The sequence below is a fragment of the Microcaecilia unicolor genome, chromosome 7 (genome assembly GCF_901765095.1).
Source record: "Microcaecilia unicolor chromosome 7, aMicUni1.1, whole genome shotgun sequence".
Lineage (NCBI taxonomy): Eukaryota > Metazoa > Chordata > Amphibia > Gymnophiona > Siphonopidae > Microcaecilia > Microcaecilia unicolor.
The window spans coordinates 98,097,907-98,116,021 of record NC_044037.1 but is presented as its reverse complement, the minus strand read 5'-3'; the positions used below and the strand labels follow the sequence as shown (position 1 = coordinate 98,116,021).

Below are 18,115 nucleotides of genomic sequence, written 5' to 3'. Positions count from 1 at the left end.
TCCATTTTCTAATTAGAGATCCTCTGTGTTCATCCCACGCCATTTTGAAATCCGTCACCATTTGTGTCTCTACTACCTCCTTAATGGAGACTTTCCACATCTGTGCTGTTAAAGCAAGGAGGAGGAGGAGACAGCACTCAAAGAACTTGGTACTCGGTAGGTGAGAGGCTGGCAGAAGTGCAGTGTACTCTTCCATGGGAATCCCGCAGGAATTGTTTCCGTTCCCACGGGAACCCCGCAGAACTGCTTCTATCTCTGTGGGAACCCCGTTCCCGTGCCAGTCTCTAGTTCAAGTCTCTAGTTCCATCCCGATTAGGCCTTTCGGAACAGTCTCCCCCTTCTCAGATTGTCGCCCAGTTCCTAACAAATCTAAATCCCTCATCCCTGCACCTTCGTCTCAACCACACATTGAGACTTCGGAGCTCTGCCTGCCTTTTAGGTCTTGCACGGGAAACAGGGAGCATCTCTGAAAATGTGACCTTGGAGGATCTGGACTTCAGCTTTCTATCTACAAACCTAAATTTGGCTTCCAGAATCTCCCTCCAACATTTTTCCCATGTCATTGGTACCCACGTATACCAAGACAGCCAGCTCCTCCCCAGCACTATCTAAGATTCTGTCTGGGTGATATGTGAGGTCTGCCACCTTCGCACCAGGCAGGCAAGTGACCAGGCGATCCTCATGTCCAACAGCTACCCAGCTATCTACATGCCTAAAGATCGAATCACCAACTACAACAGCTGTCCTAAACCTTCCCACCTGGGCAGAAGCTCTTGGAGACATATCCTCAGTGCAAGAGGATAGTACATCCCCTGGTGGGCAGGTCCTGGCTACAGGAGTATTTCCTACTTCACCAGGGTGATGCTCTCCTTTTAGAAGGCCTCCCTTCTCCAAGTCAGCACAGGCGCTGACAAACTGGAGGTGGGACTTCTCTATAATGTCCTTGTAGGTTCCATCTATGTACCTGTCTGTCTCCCTCAGCTCCTCCAAATCTGCTACTCTAGCCTCAAGAGAACGGACCCAAACCAGGTCCTGTCCTGCTGTGCCTGCTAGAGGCTATCTGTTAATGCTGTGGTACAAGGTTTCAAGTTTAAAAAAAACTAGGGGGGAAAGATTATAGAGACTAGTTGATTAAGTTGCTTTTTAAAATAGTTTTATTCTGCCTATCAATAACATACAATTCCTCCTTTAAACCCCAGTCTAAGTTCTCAAAGCACAGAGCAGTGTTCACTTACCAGAGAAATGTCCTTTTCTTTCAGAACTTCTCAGAAAATTTAAGTGGGACCTTTCCTCTTTATATAGTTGTGAATCTAAGGGGACTACTTCAAATAGATCCTTTCACGCTAACTCAGTAGTCAGATGCACAACAATGATAAAAGCAGTAAAAAAGAAATCACATAATAATAAATGAACCACATCTTGTGTCCAGAAATGTATCACATATTAGCATAAATATAATTCCTCCTGTTGCTACCAACACACTTTAATATTAGCAAAACTGCCAATTTCAGAATATTTTGAAGGCTTGTGACTTAATTTTGATAATAGACTGATTTATTTTATCAGCACACTTCATATTTTTTTGTGTAACACGAATTGTCTATTGATTACATTTTGGTGAGTAGGTGTTTACTGGAGACGAAGCTGTTACTGGTTACAGGTGTATGATATAACCTGGGTGTTTCTATTTTTATGGTATTCAAAAAAGTTGCACTGTTGACCTTGAATGAAGATGTTCCAATAAAATGCAAATTTTTAGACTTTTTTTTTTAATTGGTATAATCCATTCATAGTTTTCTGAATGAGGGCACTGTCACTATATAGAACTTTTTTCTTTAATTGTTCCTCAGCATCTCCGCCTGTCTCTGAATGAGGATGGTCAATGTCGTGTGCAACATCTCTGGTTCCAGACAATTTTTGACATGTTGGAACATTTCCATGTTCACCCAATTCCTCTGGAATCAGGAGGATCCAGTGATGTCACCTTGGTCAGCTACGTGGTGGCATCTCAGCGCCTTCATGGTGAGTAGGTAACGTGACATGCATGAATAGTTTGAGACTTCCAATGGAGACTTGCCTCTGGATGTTATATTATCTTGCTGCTACCTCTGTTGGGAATCAGACAATCCACCTAACATATTTTCCACCACATCTATTGTCTCACCTCATTAACATGACGTTCACTTGTTGTTCCACTGTGCATTCTTTGTGTTTAAGAGTCCAGTAATCAGTGCTCTCTGTATAGTCCTCATCAACTTCACCCTTGGCGTTTGCGCATCTCTGCTCTCACCACTTGTTGTGCATTAACAGAAAGACTATTAACTTATCTGGTTACAGCAACTTATATAGAGTGTTTGTATCTCACTTGGTTCTGGCACAGAGAGATTGCACACACCTCACTTTAACTTCTGTAGCAGAGAGAAAGAGAGAGAGTTCACACACCTCACCTGTTGATGTCAGTAGAGTGAATTTTCCTGTCTATAAGCCCCCTAGTTTCTTGCTGCAGCAAAAAAATCCTTCCTTTCAGGCATTGCAAAAATCAAAATCTGTTTTTCATGTTTTTACCACTGCACCATTGTTAGGTGACATCTGTGTGTTGCTGACAGTGTTAAGATTCATTGCATTCTTTGTGGCAAAATGTTCCATGACAAATATAGACTACATGGCTGAGATTTTGTTTGAGCAGTGCTTAAGTATGTTGGGAATCAGAATGAGCTGTGTAATTAGGTGTGACAGATGTAGTTGCTGAGCATATCGGGAATCTTTGCAGGTTATGGTGAATGTCAGGATTCCCTGTAGACTGTGATTGTCAGAACTCTTTGCATAGTTCATGACTGTTGGAGGTGATTAGAATGGTATGCAGAAGGTATCTGTTGGTGGATGAATGCTTAGATGAGTTCTTTTCTAGCTGTAATTGTGTCCAGTGGAAGACTCGTAACTGTGAGGATGAGAACAGTTGTGGGTTTTTTGTTTTGTTTCTCCATTTACTCTTAACAACAAGAACAAAATAGCTTTGTCAACATCCAGTAGAAATAAGTTTATTAAAAGAGCAACTTCAAGGACAAAGAGGGATCTGAATGTTCAAGTTAATCAAACACCTGACGTGTTTCGGCACAGTGTGTCTGCCTCAGGAGCAAAATTTTAAAAATATGTATGTTTTTTAAAATTCTTAAATGCAACATAAGTAAAACATAGGAACTGTTGTTACAAAATTGGATAAAAGCTCTCTACACTACAGAGCATAGTTCCAAAACTAATAATAAATTGCCAAGAGACAGCATGTTGTAATGAATAAAACACTATATTGCATAAAACATTTTATCATTTTCCCCCAAACAGCAAAAATATTCAAACAGCAATATTAAAGTATGGCATAGTGTGCTATATTACAATATCAACACAATACACAATAAAACATTTTAATAGACAGGGTGTACGCAAACATGGAATATGTAGATAGATAAGTAACAGGAGTAAGAAAATAAGGGACTAGTTTCAGTTGCTTGAACATTATCTTAGCTAGGGTAGGAGTGGATAAACATGTACAGCCGGTGTCATTTACTTCTTCCGTTAAAGGTGTGGTTGAAGAGCCAAACTTTCACCTGCTTCCCGAAGAGATAGACTTGTGTTAAGGAAGCCTTTCAGGGAGTGCATTCCAGAGCGTAGGGGCTACTCTGGAGAAGGTTCACCTTCGGGTATCACATTTTGCAATGTCCTTTGGAGTGAGACTGCCTGTAAATCCTGGTGGATACTTTTAATTTTTTTGGCAACATATGCAGCAAAATCATTGCAGTTCAGTTGTGACTGGACAGGCTGTTTCTGTTGTGGGGGTTGCAGTAGGTTATTTACTATACTGAACCGGTGCTTGGTTGAAATGGCAGCCAGTTCAATGCATTGAGAGAAATATTGTTTTTTGGCTCCTGTTAAAGCTTGGCGGTACTTTGTCATGTGATTCCTACAGTTTAGCCTGTCCTCACCCAGGTGAGTTTTACGCCATCTCCTTTCCAGTTTCCATCCTTCGTGCTTAAGGGTCCAAAGTTCTGGAGAAAACCAAGGTGAGCGTTTGTGAGTGGGGGGCATAAGACCTTTTTTAGTGGTGCTGTTTTCTCTAAGGTCTTAGCTAAGTGTGTATTTTATTTTTTATTGTTACATTTGTATCCCACATTTTCCCACCTATTTGCAGGCTCAGTGTGGCTTACATAGTACCCGTAAAGGCGATCGCCAATTCCGGTATGAATAAGTACATTAATGTTTTGGTAGAATAAGGTTCAAGTGTAACAGACATATAGGGAATTGTAGAGAGGGATAATTCATATGTGTCCATACGAGCTTTGATTTCGTTGTGTTTCAAGGTGTCGACATTTAAGTTGGGTCGGTGTGATATGCTTTTTTGAACAGGTTGGTTTTTATTGATTTCCAGAATTTTAGGTGGTCATATGTTGTTTTCACGGCTTTGGGTAGTGCGTTCCATAGTTGTGTGCTTATGTAGGAAAAGCTGGCTGCATAAGTTGATTTGTATTTGAGTCCTTTGCAGCTTGGGTAGTGGAGATTTAGGTATGTTCGGGTTGATCCTGTTGTGTTTTCTGGTTGGTAGGTCTGTGAGGTGTGTCATGTATCCCGGGGTTTCGCCGTAGATGATTTTATGGACCAGGGTGCAGATTTTGAAAGTGATACATTCTTTGATTGGAATCCAGTGCAGTTTTTCTCGGAGGGGTTTGGCGCTTTCGAATTGCGTTTTTCCAAATATAAGCCTGGCTGCTGTGTTTTGAGCGGTCTGGCGTTTCTTTAAGATTTGTTCTTTGCGTCCTGCATAGATTCCATTGCAGTAGTCTACATGGCTTAGTGTCATTGATTATATCAAGTTGCGAAATGTTTCTCTTGGGAAGAATGGTTTCAGGCGTTTGAGTTTGCACATTGAGTGGAACATTTTCTTTGCAGTAGATTTCACTTGGTTCTCTAGTGTGAGGTTATGGTCGATTATGACGCCAATAATTTTCAGGCTGTCTGAGATTGGGAGGGTATGGTCTGGGGTGATTATTTTTGTGGGTTTGTACGTGTTGTATTAGGATGAGAGGATTAGACAATGTGTTTTTTTCTGCGTTGAGTTTTAGCTGAAATGCATTTGCCCATGAGTTCATGATGTTGAAGCTGAGCATGATTTCGTTGGTAATTTCTGTCAGATTATGTTTGTAGGGAATGTATAGTGTGACATCGTCTGCATAGATGAAAGGGTTAAGACCTTGGTTGAATAAGGATTTGGCTATCAACCTGTTCTGACACTGCAGTTGTCTTTTCATCCACATGTGGATAGTCCAGGGCCTCTAGAAAGTTCTCTGCAGTCAGCTTTTTCTTGTCTCTGATCTCCTTTCAAACTCTGGGAGGTGTTATTTGTTTCAGGAGGTCACTTGGTGAAAACTTAATTAGAAAATGATCTGTCCATGATAGCGGTGTTATCTCAATGCTGAGATATCAACTCATTTGTAGAATACCAAGTCTAGAATGTGACCCTTTTCATGGGTTAGTGAATTGATCACCTGTGTGAATCCTAGTGCTATCGTGTCCAGGAAGACAGCTGTGGTGGTATCTGGGATTTCAATGTATAGATTGAAATCTCCCATGATCACCATTTTAGGATAATTCAGGGTCACTTGTGTAATCAGATCAAAGGAATTCTTGCACAGATAATGTGTTGTTATGAGGTGATCGATATACCATGAGCAGCCAGATTGGTTTCTCCCCTTCTAGCTGAATTAAAAAGGATTCTGATTCTTTAGCTGGGGGATAATGATTCTGCGCAGTTTGATTGTATCCTGAATCAAGACTGCCACCCCCTCCACCCTGTCTTCTGGTCTTGGTTGATGTTGAAACCTGTTAGGCATAGTTCAGCCAGTGGTAAACCACCACTTTCATTTAGCCTGGTTTTACTTATTCCTAAGATGTCAAGATAATGTTCATGGATGACGACATGGATTACTGAGGATTTCTTTGAAGCTGATCTGGCATTCACCTGTCCTATAGTTCCCAGGGGTGTTCTGAGGGTAGCCTTGCTATGGCAATGATGTGATCTTTTAAGTACCGTTAAGTAGGTGTTTGACCTCTAGCAGTTTTGTCTTCTCTTTGGTTGGTGGGGATTATAGTGCCCTCTCCTCGGGGATCCCAGTAATGTGTAGGTCTCATGACCTGCTGGGCCAAGGTATATTCCTTGTGACAGTAGTTCCTTAGGCAGATTTCACTGGGTGGCACAGCAGTCCACTCTGGATCAATGTGGGATTAAAGGCTTTAAGTGATCTAAGAGAACAGACCTTTTTAAATGTTGTAAATTCAAACTAGGCCTGGGATATCAAAGGCTTCCAGTAATAGAGAAACAAATGACTGTACTTTGCACTTCTGTGTGAATTTCTTTGGACACAATGCAGAGGAGGTTGATGGTGGACTTTAGTTTTAACAGAATGTAGGTTAGTTATTATGAACCCATAATTTTACTTTAGTAATGCATTGGTCCGATTATTGAAAAAGTCAGTGTATGGTTTGAGTATACTGGTGCGAAAACAAAAATATCTGCATATGAAAATAAAGATGTAGCCGTAGGCAAGGAAATAGTTCGTAAGTCAGACATACAGAGATTAAACAACAATGGAGACAGTGGTGAACACTGAGACCCCACACATTGGTTTCCAAGCATCAGAACGAACATCATTCATCAACACACTGTAACTACGATTTTCCATAAATTCTTTAAACCAACTAAATATTGAGCCTTCTAGACCCAGCTCGCTAAGTTTCTCAAGAAGTTTAAAATGATTCACTGATTCAAAAGCCCTCATTATGTTAAATTGTAAAAGGACCAATTATTATTATTTTTTTACTTTACATTTTTTATTATAATAAATCAGCAACAGTCAATTTCGCAAAGAGCACATCTTGCTCACATTTGCCCACGCAGGGGCTCGGCAAAACTGATCTACTACATCTGGAACTAACCTATTTACTACATACATACTATTTACTACATACATACTACATAAACAGTATCCACTGCCCAACTAAACCGTGCTCCCACAATATCCCCCCTCCCCTTCCCCACCCCTCTAACCTTCTCCAACCCCAGTTCACCTTGAGAACGCCCCCTAATTCTTTGAAACACTCTCTCTGCCCTCCCCCTCCCCTCCCTTCCCCCCCAACCCACCCTTCTCCTATAATACTCCACAATCCTAAATACATGTCAATCGCTGTTGTAATCGAGTCCATCCACCCCTATATCACAGTGCCCCCGCCCTATGGTATGCCGTTAGCCTCTCCATTTGTATTAACTGCCCCAATTTACATTTCCAGTCACCCAAACGCAACCACAACGCAATCACAAAGGGAATCATTTATACACATATGGTGGGCATGTTTCAGTCGGGGGGGGGGGGGGGTCTGTCCTCTTCTAATACTGTGCTATGAGGCATTTAGCTGCTGCCAACCCCAAACGCAACCATTTCCACTCTTCCCCTCTCATTATTATGTACGCCCAAGAGGCACACCAGTGGGCTACACACCAAAGACGATCCAATCAACTTTACTAACGCTTTCACAACAGCGTGCCAAAAAGGCACCACCCTGGAACATGCCCACCATATGTACATAAGTAATGCCATACTGGGAAAAGACCAAGGGTCCATCGAGCCCAGCATCTTGTCCATGACAGTGGCCAATCCAGGCCAAGGGCACCTGGCAAGCTTCCCAAACGTTCAAACATTCTATACATGTTATTCCTGGGATTTTGGATTTTTCCAAGTCTGTTTAGTAGTGGTTTATGGACTTGTCCTTTAGGAAACCGTCCAACCCCTTTTTAAACTCTGCTAAGCTAACCGCCTTCACCACATTTTCCGGCAATGAATTCCAGAGTTTAATTACACGTTGGGTGAAGAAACATTTTCTCCGATTTGTTTTAAATTTACTACACTGTAGTTTAATCGCATGCCCCCTAGTCCTAGTATTTTTGGAAAGCGTGAACAGACGCTTCACATCCACCTGTTCCACTCCACTCATTACTTTATATACCTCTATCATGTCTCCCCTCAGCCGTCTCTTCTCCAAGCTGAATAGCCCTAGCCTCCTTAGTCTTTCTTCATAGGGAAGTCGTCCCATCCCCGCTATCATTTTAGTCGCCCTTCGCTGCACCTTTTCCAATTCTACTATCAAGCTCATTTTCAAAGCACTTAGCCTCCCAAAGTTCCATAGAAACCTATGGAACTTAGCCTCCCAAAGTGCTTTGAAAATATGCCTCTATATCTTTCTTGAGATGCGGCGACCAGAATTGAACACAATACTCAAGGTGTGGTCGCACCATGGAGCGATACAACGGCATTATAACATCCTCACACCTGTTTTCCATACCTTTCCTAATAATACCCAACATTCTATTTGTTTTTCTAGCCGCAGCAGCACACTGAGCAGAAGGTTTCAGTGTGTTATCGACGACGACACCCAGATCCCTTTCTTGGTCCGTAACTCCTAACGTGGAACCTTGCATGACGTAGCTATAATTCGGGTTCTTTTTTCCCCACATGCATCACCTTGCACTTGCTCACATTAAACGTCATCTGCCATTTAGCCGCCCAGTCTCGTAAGGTCCTCTTGTAATTTTTCACAATCCTGTCACGAGTTAACGACTTTGAATAACTTTGTGTCATCAGCAAATTTAATTACCTCGCTAGTTACTCCCATCTCTAAAACATTTATAAATATATTAAAAAGCAGCGGTCCTAGCACAGACCCCTGAGGAACCCCACTAACTACCCTTCTCCATTGTGAATACTGCCCATTTAACCCCACTCTCTGTTTCCTATCCTTCAACCAGTTTTTAATCCACAATAGGACATTTCCTCCTATCCCATGACCCTCCAATTTCCTCTGTAGCCTTTCATGAGGTACCTTGTCAAACGCCTTTTGAAAATCCAGATACACAATATCAACCGGCTCCCCTTTGTCCACATGTTTGTTTACTCCTTCAAAGAATTGAAGTAAATTGGTCAGGCAAGATTTCCCCACACAAAAGCCGTGCTGACTCGGTCTCAGTAATCCATGTCCTCGGATGTGCTCTGTAATTTTGTTTTTAATAATAGCCTCTACCATTTTCCCCGGCACTGACGTCAGACTCACCGGTCTATAATTTCCCAGATCTCCCCTGGAGCCTTTTTAAAAAAATGGGCGTTACATTGGCCACCCTCCAATCTTCCGGTACCACGCTCGATTTTAAGGATAAGTTGCATATCACTAGCAGTAGCTCCGCAAGCTCATTTTTCAGTTCTATCAGTACTCTAGGATGAATACCATGTGTATAAATGATTCCCTTTGTGATTTACACCTCCAGCACAAATCTGATGTACCAGAGTACATCCGCTTCAATCTCTCCGGTGTGTAATACCATCAAGATAAGACTTTATATGCATTTTCCTGCACCAAAACACACACTGAAGCTTTCTGAACCTCCCCACAAATAACTTCCCACTCCTGATCAGTAAAGCGGCAATTTAAATCTTCCTCCCAAGCCCCCTGAAAACCAAATGGTCTGAGATCATACTCCCTAAAAAACGTATATATCACTGATATATTGGTCTAGGCACCCTCAACAAAAGCCACAGATTTTCCAAACTTTCAGTCTCCTGAGGATTCCCCCCTTCCATCCCATTGTCCCCACAAAATGTTGAATCTGTATATAGGGAAAATTATCCCCCCCCCCCCCCCGGCAAACTATACATGGAGCACAGCGTATCCAAACTCTTCACCCCCCCCTCCCCGCAGCACATCCCGGAAATTCACAATGCCCACTTGCTCCCACCGCACAAAGCTGGCATTTTCTCTCCCTTTCCCAAATTTAGGCTCCCATCTCAAAGGCGCCAATGTCGATACCCTACCAAACTGCCCCCATATACTCCGCAGTCCCCCCCCCCACAATTCCACCAAATGCCTCACATATGGATTCTGTATCCCAGCCAAGATCACTCCCACTCCTTCAGTAGTCCATAAATAAGATCTCATTGGCCTGTGAGGGCTATACGACTGCTCCAACTGACTAGCAGGCTTAGTTATCCCCCTCTCCCAGTCCATAATCATCCTCAGTTGAGCAACAACATAATACCATTCAAATTGCGCACTGCTCTACCCCCCCTTTCAGGAGCACCCCATAACACTCGTCCAGCCAAATGGGGATGCCTACCCCACCCATATAAACTGTGACACCAAGCCCTGCAATTGTTTAAATGTCCGTTTCGGTACCGTCACTGCCAGTACCCGAAATAAAAATAGCAGTCTAGGCAACACGTTCATTTTCACCACTGCCATGCGCCCCCACCACGAGAGCCACAATCCCTTCCACCGGGACAGCTCCCTCCTAACCTGATCTGTGATCTTCCCATATTTGAGACTATACATGCCACCCAAGTCCCTGGGAATCTGAATCCCCAAATACCTAATGTGTGATGCTTGGCCCACCTAAACTCGAACAATGCCCTCTAACTACTTCCCCCCCCCCGTTTCAGAGAAATCCCCAATATCTCACTTTTATCCATATTAATCCTTAGGCCAGCATATCGTTCAAATTTCTCAAATATCTCCACCGCAAGCAATGTCTGCCCAGGCTCCACCACATAAAGTAACACATCATCCGCAAACAAAGCAATACGATGTTCCATCCCCCTACCCTAATACCCCGAAAATCTGGGTGCTGGCATATGATTACTGCCAACAGCTTCATGTACAGTGCAAAAAGAAGGGGCAACAGTGGGCAGCCCTGCCTGGTCTCCCTACCAATTGGGAAAAAGGGCGTATACCCCCCATTGATATTGAGACATGCCTTAGGAGCTGTATATAAAGCAGCCAGCCAAGCATCAAACTTATCTCCCAAGCCCATGTGCTTCATCACTTCTCGCAGGAACCCCCAGCTTACTCAGTCAAAAGCCTTCTCCGCATCCAACGCCAACAGAACTGCACTAGACCGGGATTTTTGTGCCTCCCATATTAAATGGAGAAGTACGCCTTATGTTATCCTCTACCTGCCTCTTCGGGATAAACCCAGACTGATCTACATGGATGAACTTCGGCAGTACCCTAGCCAACCTGTTAGCCAGAACCTTAGCTATCATCTTTGCATCCACATTCAGAAGTGAAATTGGTCTATAAGCCCCACAACCCACAGGATCTTTCCCAGGCTTAGGTATCACCGTTATCCCAGCTTCAGACATTGATGCCGGTAACCCACCACTACCCTCCAATGCTCCATTTCCCACTCTCACCAAGAGACCTCCCAACTCCTCCACAAAGCATTTATAAAACCTCGCCGAATATCCATCTAAACCTGGTGCTTTACCATTAGGTGCCCTGTACCTCCCCTCATCTAATGGGTTCTCGAAGCTGAGCTCTTTCAGACTCATCCAAGCTTGGTAGTGGGATCTGGTCCAAAAACCAAGCAATATCTACCGCCAGTATTTTCTCAGCAGCACTATAAAGTTCTTGATAATATTTCACATAATGCCACCTCCCCTCTCATCCCTCAACTTCTGAATAAGTGAATGCCCTCTCCGCGCCCGCAAATAACGGGCCAACATTGCACTGGATTTATTGGCAAACTCGAAATATTGCTGCCTGAGCTTAGTTCTCATAAATTACACCTCTGCCATCTGCAATTGTGCTATTTCCCCTCTCACTTGCTTAAGTTCTACCCCTACCTGCAGCGTAGGGTTTCTTTTGTGCCTCTGTTCTAAATGCAATAACCTCTTCTGCAATGTCAACGCATGCTGCCCCCCTTCTCTTTTCTTGCACGACCCCCACTTAATCAAAACACCCCTCACCACCACCTTCAGCGCATCCCAAAGCACCCCATCTGTTACTTCCCCATTGTCATTAAAGTGTCGATATTCTTGAATAGTGTGCTGAATATTTTTCCGCACTTTCTCATCCCATTCAATGACTCATTGAGTCTCCAGAGCCCTTGTCGCCTGCATTGTCCCAACCCAATTAATTTAATCCACGTTGGCGCATGGTCAGAAACACACATGGTCTCTATCTCAGCAGCCCCCACCATATGCCAACCATTGCGATGCACCCATAACCCATCTATCCGGGAATAAGTCTGTGCCACATGCGAGTAAAAGGTATAATTCCACTGCACCATGTAACAACCTCCAACAATCCACCTTCTCCAATCCCTTCAAAAATTTTAACAATGCTTTTCTCCCAGGGCCACTCTGCTGCCCTCCTCACGTCGAATGATCTAATCTCGCATCTGGAGCAATATTAAAGTCCCCCCCCCCCCCCCCCCCCCCCCCCCCCCCACCACAACCTGCCCTCCTACAAATCCCGAAATTTCTGCCCTTAATGTTTGAAAAAAGTCCCTCTGCCCCACATTCGGAGCATAAATATTAATCAATGTCAACTCCTTCCCCTGCAACCACCCTCTAATACCCACACAACACCCACTAGTATACCGAAAAACCTCTTTAATCACAATACCACAAGTTTGTCTTATCAGGATAGCCATGCCTCCCATGCGTTTTGGCCCTTTTCCCTGATGTACCACCACTTCCCGAAAAGGCCTACGACGCAACAGATGAACATCCCTTGGTTTTAAATGAGTTTCTTGCAAAAACATCACATCCCATTTCAACCTACCCAGCTCCTTAAATATTCTGCTACGCTTCCCCTTATAATTTAGCCCATTTACATTCCATGTTCCCACCAAAAGTCTCTCCTTTCCCCTCCCCCACCCCTCTCCTCCCTCTCCCAATTACAGAATCTCCCAATTCATTGATAAACATCTGTGTCCGCTTGTCCCCTCTCCTTCCCCACACACAATCTCTGCCCTCCCCCCTGTTCCAAATCCACACTTCTCTGCTCCAACTTATCCCCAACCCCTCCCCTTCCCTATAGCTGAACTCTTTGTCCGTAAATCAGCCATCCCACAAGGAATCCACACACTCTCCCGAACTATAACCTCCCCAACGCTAATCCCTATCCCTCCCAGCACCCTACTTCACCCACATCTCTTACTTCCATGCAACCCACATTCCTCCACCCAACCTCCCCACTGATTCGAGCATTTCACCATCAATCCATACAAATCTGTGGTCCCTCAGGAAGCTTGCTTGTTAGAAGGCTTTCCCCGCTCCACCACCTTCTGCCACGCCGAATCCATTCTGGGTTCCCTGGTGATCCCCCGCAACTCCTTCTGAATGGGAACATCTTTACACCCCAACGATCGCAGTGTTGCCCATGCCTCTTCCGTTGTCTTGACTTTACGGGATTTACCATCCACTGTTAACCACATCCCATATGGAAATAGCCACTTATACCGGATCCCCTTTGACATAGTAACATAGTAGATGACTGCAGAAAAAGACCTGCATGGTCCATCCAGTCTGCCCAACAAGATAAACTCATATGTGCTACTTTTTGTGTATACCTTACCTTGATTTGTACCTGTCCTTTTCAGGGCATAGACCGTGTAAGTCTGCCCAGCACTATCCCCGCCTCCCAACCACCAGCCCCTCCTCCCACCACCGGCTCTGGCACAGACCGTATAAGTCTGTCCAGCACTATCCCCGCCTCCTGCCACCGGCTCTGCCACCCAATCTCGGCTAAGCTCCTTAGGATCCATTCTTTCTGAACAGGATTCCTTTATGTTTGTCCCATGCGTGTTTGAATTCCGTTACCGTTTTCATTTCCACCACCTCCCGCGGGAGGGCATTCCAAGCATCCACTACTCTCTCTGTGAAAAAATACTTCCTGACATTTTTCTTGAGTCTGCCCCCCTTCAATCTCATTTCATGTCCTCTCGTTCTACCTCCTTCGCATCTCCGGAAAAGGTTCGTTTGCGGATTAATACTTTTCAAATATTTGAACGTCTGTATCATATCACCCCTGTTTCTCCTTTCTTCCAGAGTATACATGTTCAGGTCATCAAGTCTCTCCTCGTACGTCTTGTAACGCAAATCCCTTACCATTCTCGTAGCTTTTCTTTGCACCGCTTCAATTCTTTTTACATCCTTCGCAAGGTACGGCCTCCATATGACCTCATATATGTCGTAGTTTCTCTAAAGGAAAGACGCTTTTGCAGTGTAGTCCAGGCCAAGTCTGGGAACACTCCAATCTTACAATTTTTCCAAATAATTTCTTTTTGCTGCCTTGCTTTGGTCAATATCTTCTCCTGCAGGGAAAGTCAGCAAAACACACCACAATGTACCTCTGGCGAGCGTCTCGCTGCAGGCCAGCCCCTCTATGCGCTCTCTGAATTCCAAGGTCCGGCACTTGGCCCCCGTTCTCCCCATTCAAAATGAACCTGCACAGTTCCCAAATCACTGCTTCGCAATTGTTAAATATATCAGAGTCAGGAATTCCCTTGAATCGCAGGTTATTGCAGCGCGACCTATTCTCCAGGTCCTCCACCTGCTCCCTGAGTTGTTGTAACTCCCGCATGTCCTCATTCACCACTTTGCGTAGTTTTCCCACATCTTGCTTGAAAGTCTCCATCCCCTCCTCCACCTCACAGACACGCATTCCTAAATCACGAATTTCAGCCCTAATTTCTGTCAGGGCAGTTTGTATATCCTGTCTGACCCCTGCCAAATCAGCCTTCAGGTCCTGAAACCTATCCCCCACTTCCCTTTCTGCGATGTCACCAGGTTCAGGGCCCTCCTCAGCCTGCTCCTTCCTGGCCCCTGCCGGACTCGTCGCCATCTTTGTTCCACTCTTCTCAGTCCCCGCCGACGCCACCAAGGCACCAGGCACCCCACTAGTCTTTTTCTGTCTTTTCCAATCCTTTCTTCTCCTTCACTCTACCTGCATACGCTCCACTTCAGAAAATCAGTCCTTTTTAAAGGAAAGGAGCAGGGCATGGGCCAAAGCAGTCTAAAACCAGCTGCAGACAGTCTTACTTTCAAAGCTGTGCTGTTTGTGTAATATTGTATATAGAGAGCTGCAGTACCTTTCAAGTCTCTGTAGCATGCCGCTTCTCTCCTAGCAGTGCCTCAGCTGACCTCTCCATCGGAACAGCAAATTCTCCTCCACTCTTTACCCAGATTAGGCCCCCGCCTCCACCTCGAAGGAAGACGCCGACACCACCGGGCTCCAACGCTCCGAGAGCATCTGGCAACAGCTCTCATCCGCCGCCGTCCTCCGCGGCTCACTGTCTCCTCAGCGGCTGCCTTCCTCCTTGCCGGTCCACTGTTCCCGTCTTGCGCTGAATGCTGTATCCTCCCGTCCGCAGCGGCGGCACCTTTCTCCCTGCTCCTTGACTCCTCAGACTAGCACCTCCTGGCCTCCGACTTCTCAGCCGCCAGTCCCAATCGATCGCAGCTCTCACACTGGGCAGGCACGGGTGTACATCCGTGCCTTTTTGGGTGTAGTGTCTCGGAGGGACTCGGGACACGTCCTCCTACTCAGCCGCCATCTTGGATCTCGAAGAACCAATTATTTACCTTGACTTAAAGCTTTTCTAACTAAAATTAACAAAGCTAAAATTAGAGCTCTGTTGTGCTGACTTCTAAACCCAAACTGAGTTTTTATGTAAACACAGATGTTTATCAGTGAATTGGGAGATCTGTAATCCCACCAAAGATTCCATCAACGTAGACAAGAAAGGAATACTAGTGATTGGTCTAAAACTTGAAGGCACAGCAAATCCAGCCCCCTCGGACTTTGGGATTGGAGTTAACAAAATATGACTCATACAGTTGTCAAGTGGGGACGAGGATTTTGTTTAAGTAATTGAGATCTTGCCAAAGAGAGAGAAACCATCAAACCTGGACTATAGCCTATCAGCAGGGATATGATCAAAGGTTTCAGTCAATAAATCATCACAAGTAATTGCAGCAGTACTAACTAATACCAATTCAGATCTAATTTTATCAATTTTAGCAGAGATAGTTTGCCAGCATCTGGACGGTAGGCTATCTAGAAAGAGCCTCCTCTCCAGAAGACGGAGAGGAAGATAATTTACAACAGTTTAAAACAGTATTAATGAGGAGTTAAAAATGTGAGTAGCATAATAAGATCTTTTTGCTAAAACAAGCTCAGATTTATAGGAAAAGAACCGATTCCTTCAAGACTGTTTCAAAACAGGATCGCTAGACGTAAGCTAGGCACACTTCAAACCTCATAAGGAAAAAAAAGCACAGCGGGGCCTTCAAGACTTGAACAACAGAGTCCTTTATTCATAAAGACTCGACACGGGTCGTGTTTCCGGAGTACCAATGCCTGCCTCAGGGGTCCAAACGTTATGATATTCTCACAGAAAAAGAAAAGGGGACGAAAAACACTCCCTTAAGCAATATTACAAGTAGACTCAACTGGATGGTTAAGAAATGCCGTAGCGTATATATAGTATCAAACTGTTTCCTGCAACGACAGCAATTCCAACAAGAATATTGCTACCACATCAAGTGAAACCTCCATTGCAAACTGTGAGTTATATTTAAAATTAAAAAAAAAAAACCCGTTTGCAACGGGTTTTATTTGATGCGGTAGCAATATGCTTGTTGGAACTGCCCTTGTTTTAGGAAACAGTTTGATACTATACATATGCTATGGCATTTCTTAACCATCCAGTTGAGTCTGCTTGTAATATTGCTTAAGGGAGTGTCTTTTATCCCCTTTATCTGTGACAGCATCAGAACTTTTGGACCCCTGGCAGGCATTGGTACTCCGAAACACGGCCCCTGTCGGGTCTTTATGAATAAAGGACTCTGTTGTTCCAGTCTTGAAGGCCCTGCAGTGCTTTTTTTTTTCTTTCGCTGTTTGTGTACTTTTGAACCCTCTTTTGTTACTACGCTTCAGACTTCAGCATTTTTTCTTCGAATCAAGTAAACAATTATTGTACCACTCAGTAGAGTTCCTTAGGGCCCTGTTTACTAAGCTGTGCTAGAGGCGTGTTAGTGTTTTTAGCTTAATGCGTTCTAACTATATAGATGCCCATAATATTCCTATGGGCTTCTACACGGTTCACGCTAAAAATGCTAACGCACCTTAGTAGACAGGACCCTTGGTCTGCTCTTTCAATGGTGTTAACTTTTCTCTAAGGTAGAACTGACTGACATGCCAGTTAGAAAACAGTTTCATAGGATCATTTTCATGAAAAGCTAATTGCCTCTCTACTTAGGACCAGAAGATAAATAAGTCAACTTTATCCCTAATACAAATAGTTCTAGTATAATTAGACTGCAAAGGCTTGGAGTGCAATATTAAAATAAAACTTGATTTAAAATGATCAGACCAAGGGACAGGTTGCCAATCAATCGATGTAACTAAACCCTGCAACATTGAGACTATTATATCTAAGCAATGACCTTTAACATGAGTTGGCTGAACATCAACCATATTAAATTGACAAAGCTTTAGAAACTCATACAAATTTCTAACATCCCAGTCTAATGCATCTTCCATATGTAAGTTAAGATCTCCTAACAGTAAAACTCAAGTAAACTTAGATATTTAATATGATATTGTTTCCAAAAAGAGATCCTGAATTTTCAACCAATTACCAGGTGGACAATGGAAAAAATGATCACTGTAGACCCATTTTAACTGTAATATCTACTAATTGACATACAAGTATTTCTAAACCTGGGATGACTTTCTTTTCAATATATGAAAGCTTAAGAAAACTTTTAAAATGATAGCCAAACCCCCTCCCCTTTTACTGGTTCTGTTGCATATAGCACACAATGTCCAGGGGGAGATTTGTGCGACAGCATACAACTAGTAGAATCAGTAAGCCAATATTTGCTGATAAGTCTTCCATTTTCAAGGATCCTTTTTTTTCTTTTTTTTAACATTAATTTTTATTGTCACCGATACAAACTGCGGTCACATTCTGCCATATCCATAATATGATGAGAATTACATACATATAAACTCATATAAACGTCAAATACAAGTCAAGTGATCTAACAAACATAATCATTGTGCCCCGCCTTGCACCGGTTTTTCCAAATACCCCGATCCCCCTTTCATCTCATCCATCCTCTTCCTTACCACACCAGCTCACATCATCCATACTACACACGCTCTCCTCCCCCCTTATCCCCTTGCTCATACTCACTACCCCTCCCCTCCCCCCGAACTTAACCCTTGTAAA

General features: G+C 43.8%; 1 protein-coding gene across 2 annotated transcripts in view; it reads left to right on the top strand.

The window, feature by feature from the left end:
* Positions 1-18,115, top strand: part of SH2B1 (SH2B adaptor protein 1) — an 81,707-nt gene that overhangs the window by 55,187 nt on the left and 8,405 nt on the right. The window contains exon 8 of one of the 2 annotated variants that reach the window (XM_030208949.1): positions 1,851-2,022. In XM_030208949.1, the coding sequence (XP_030064809.1) occupies positions 1,851-2,022 (172 nt within the window). Of the gene's footprint in view, positions 1-1,850; positions 2,027-18,115 lie in introns of both variants that reach the window. The other variant, XM_030208950.1, reaches the window with a different exon arrangement.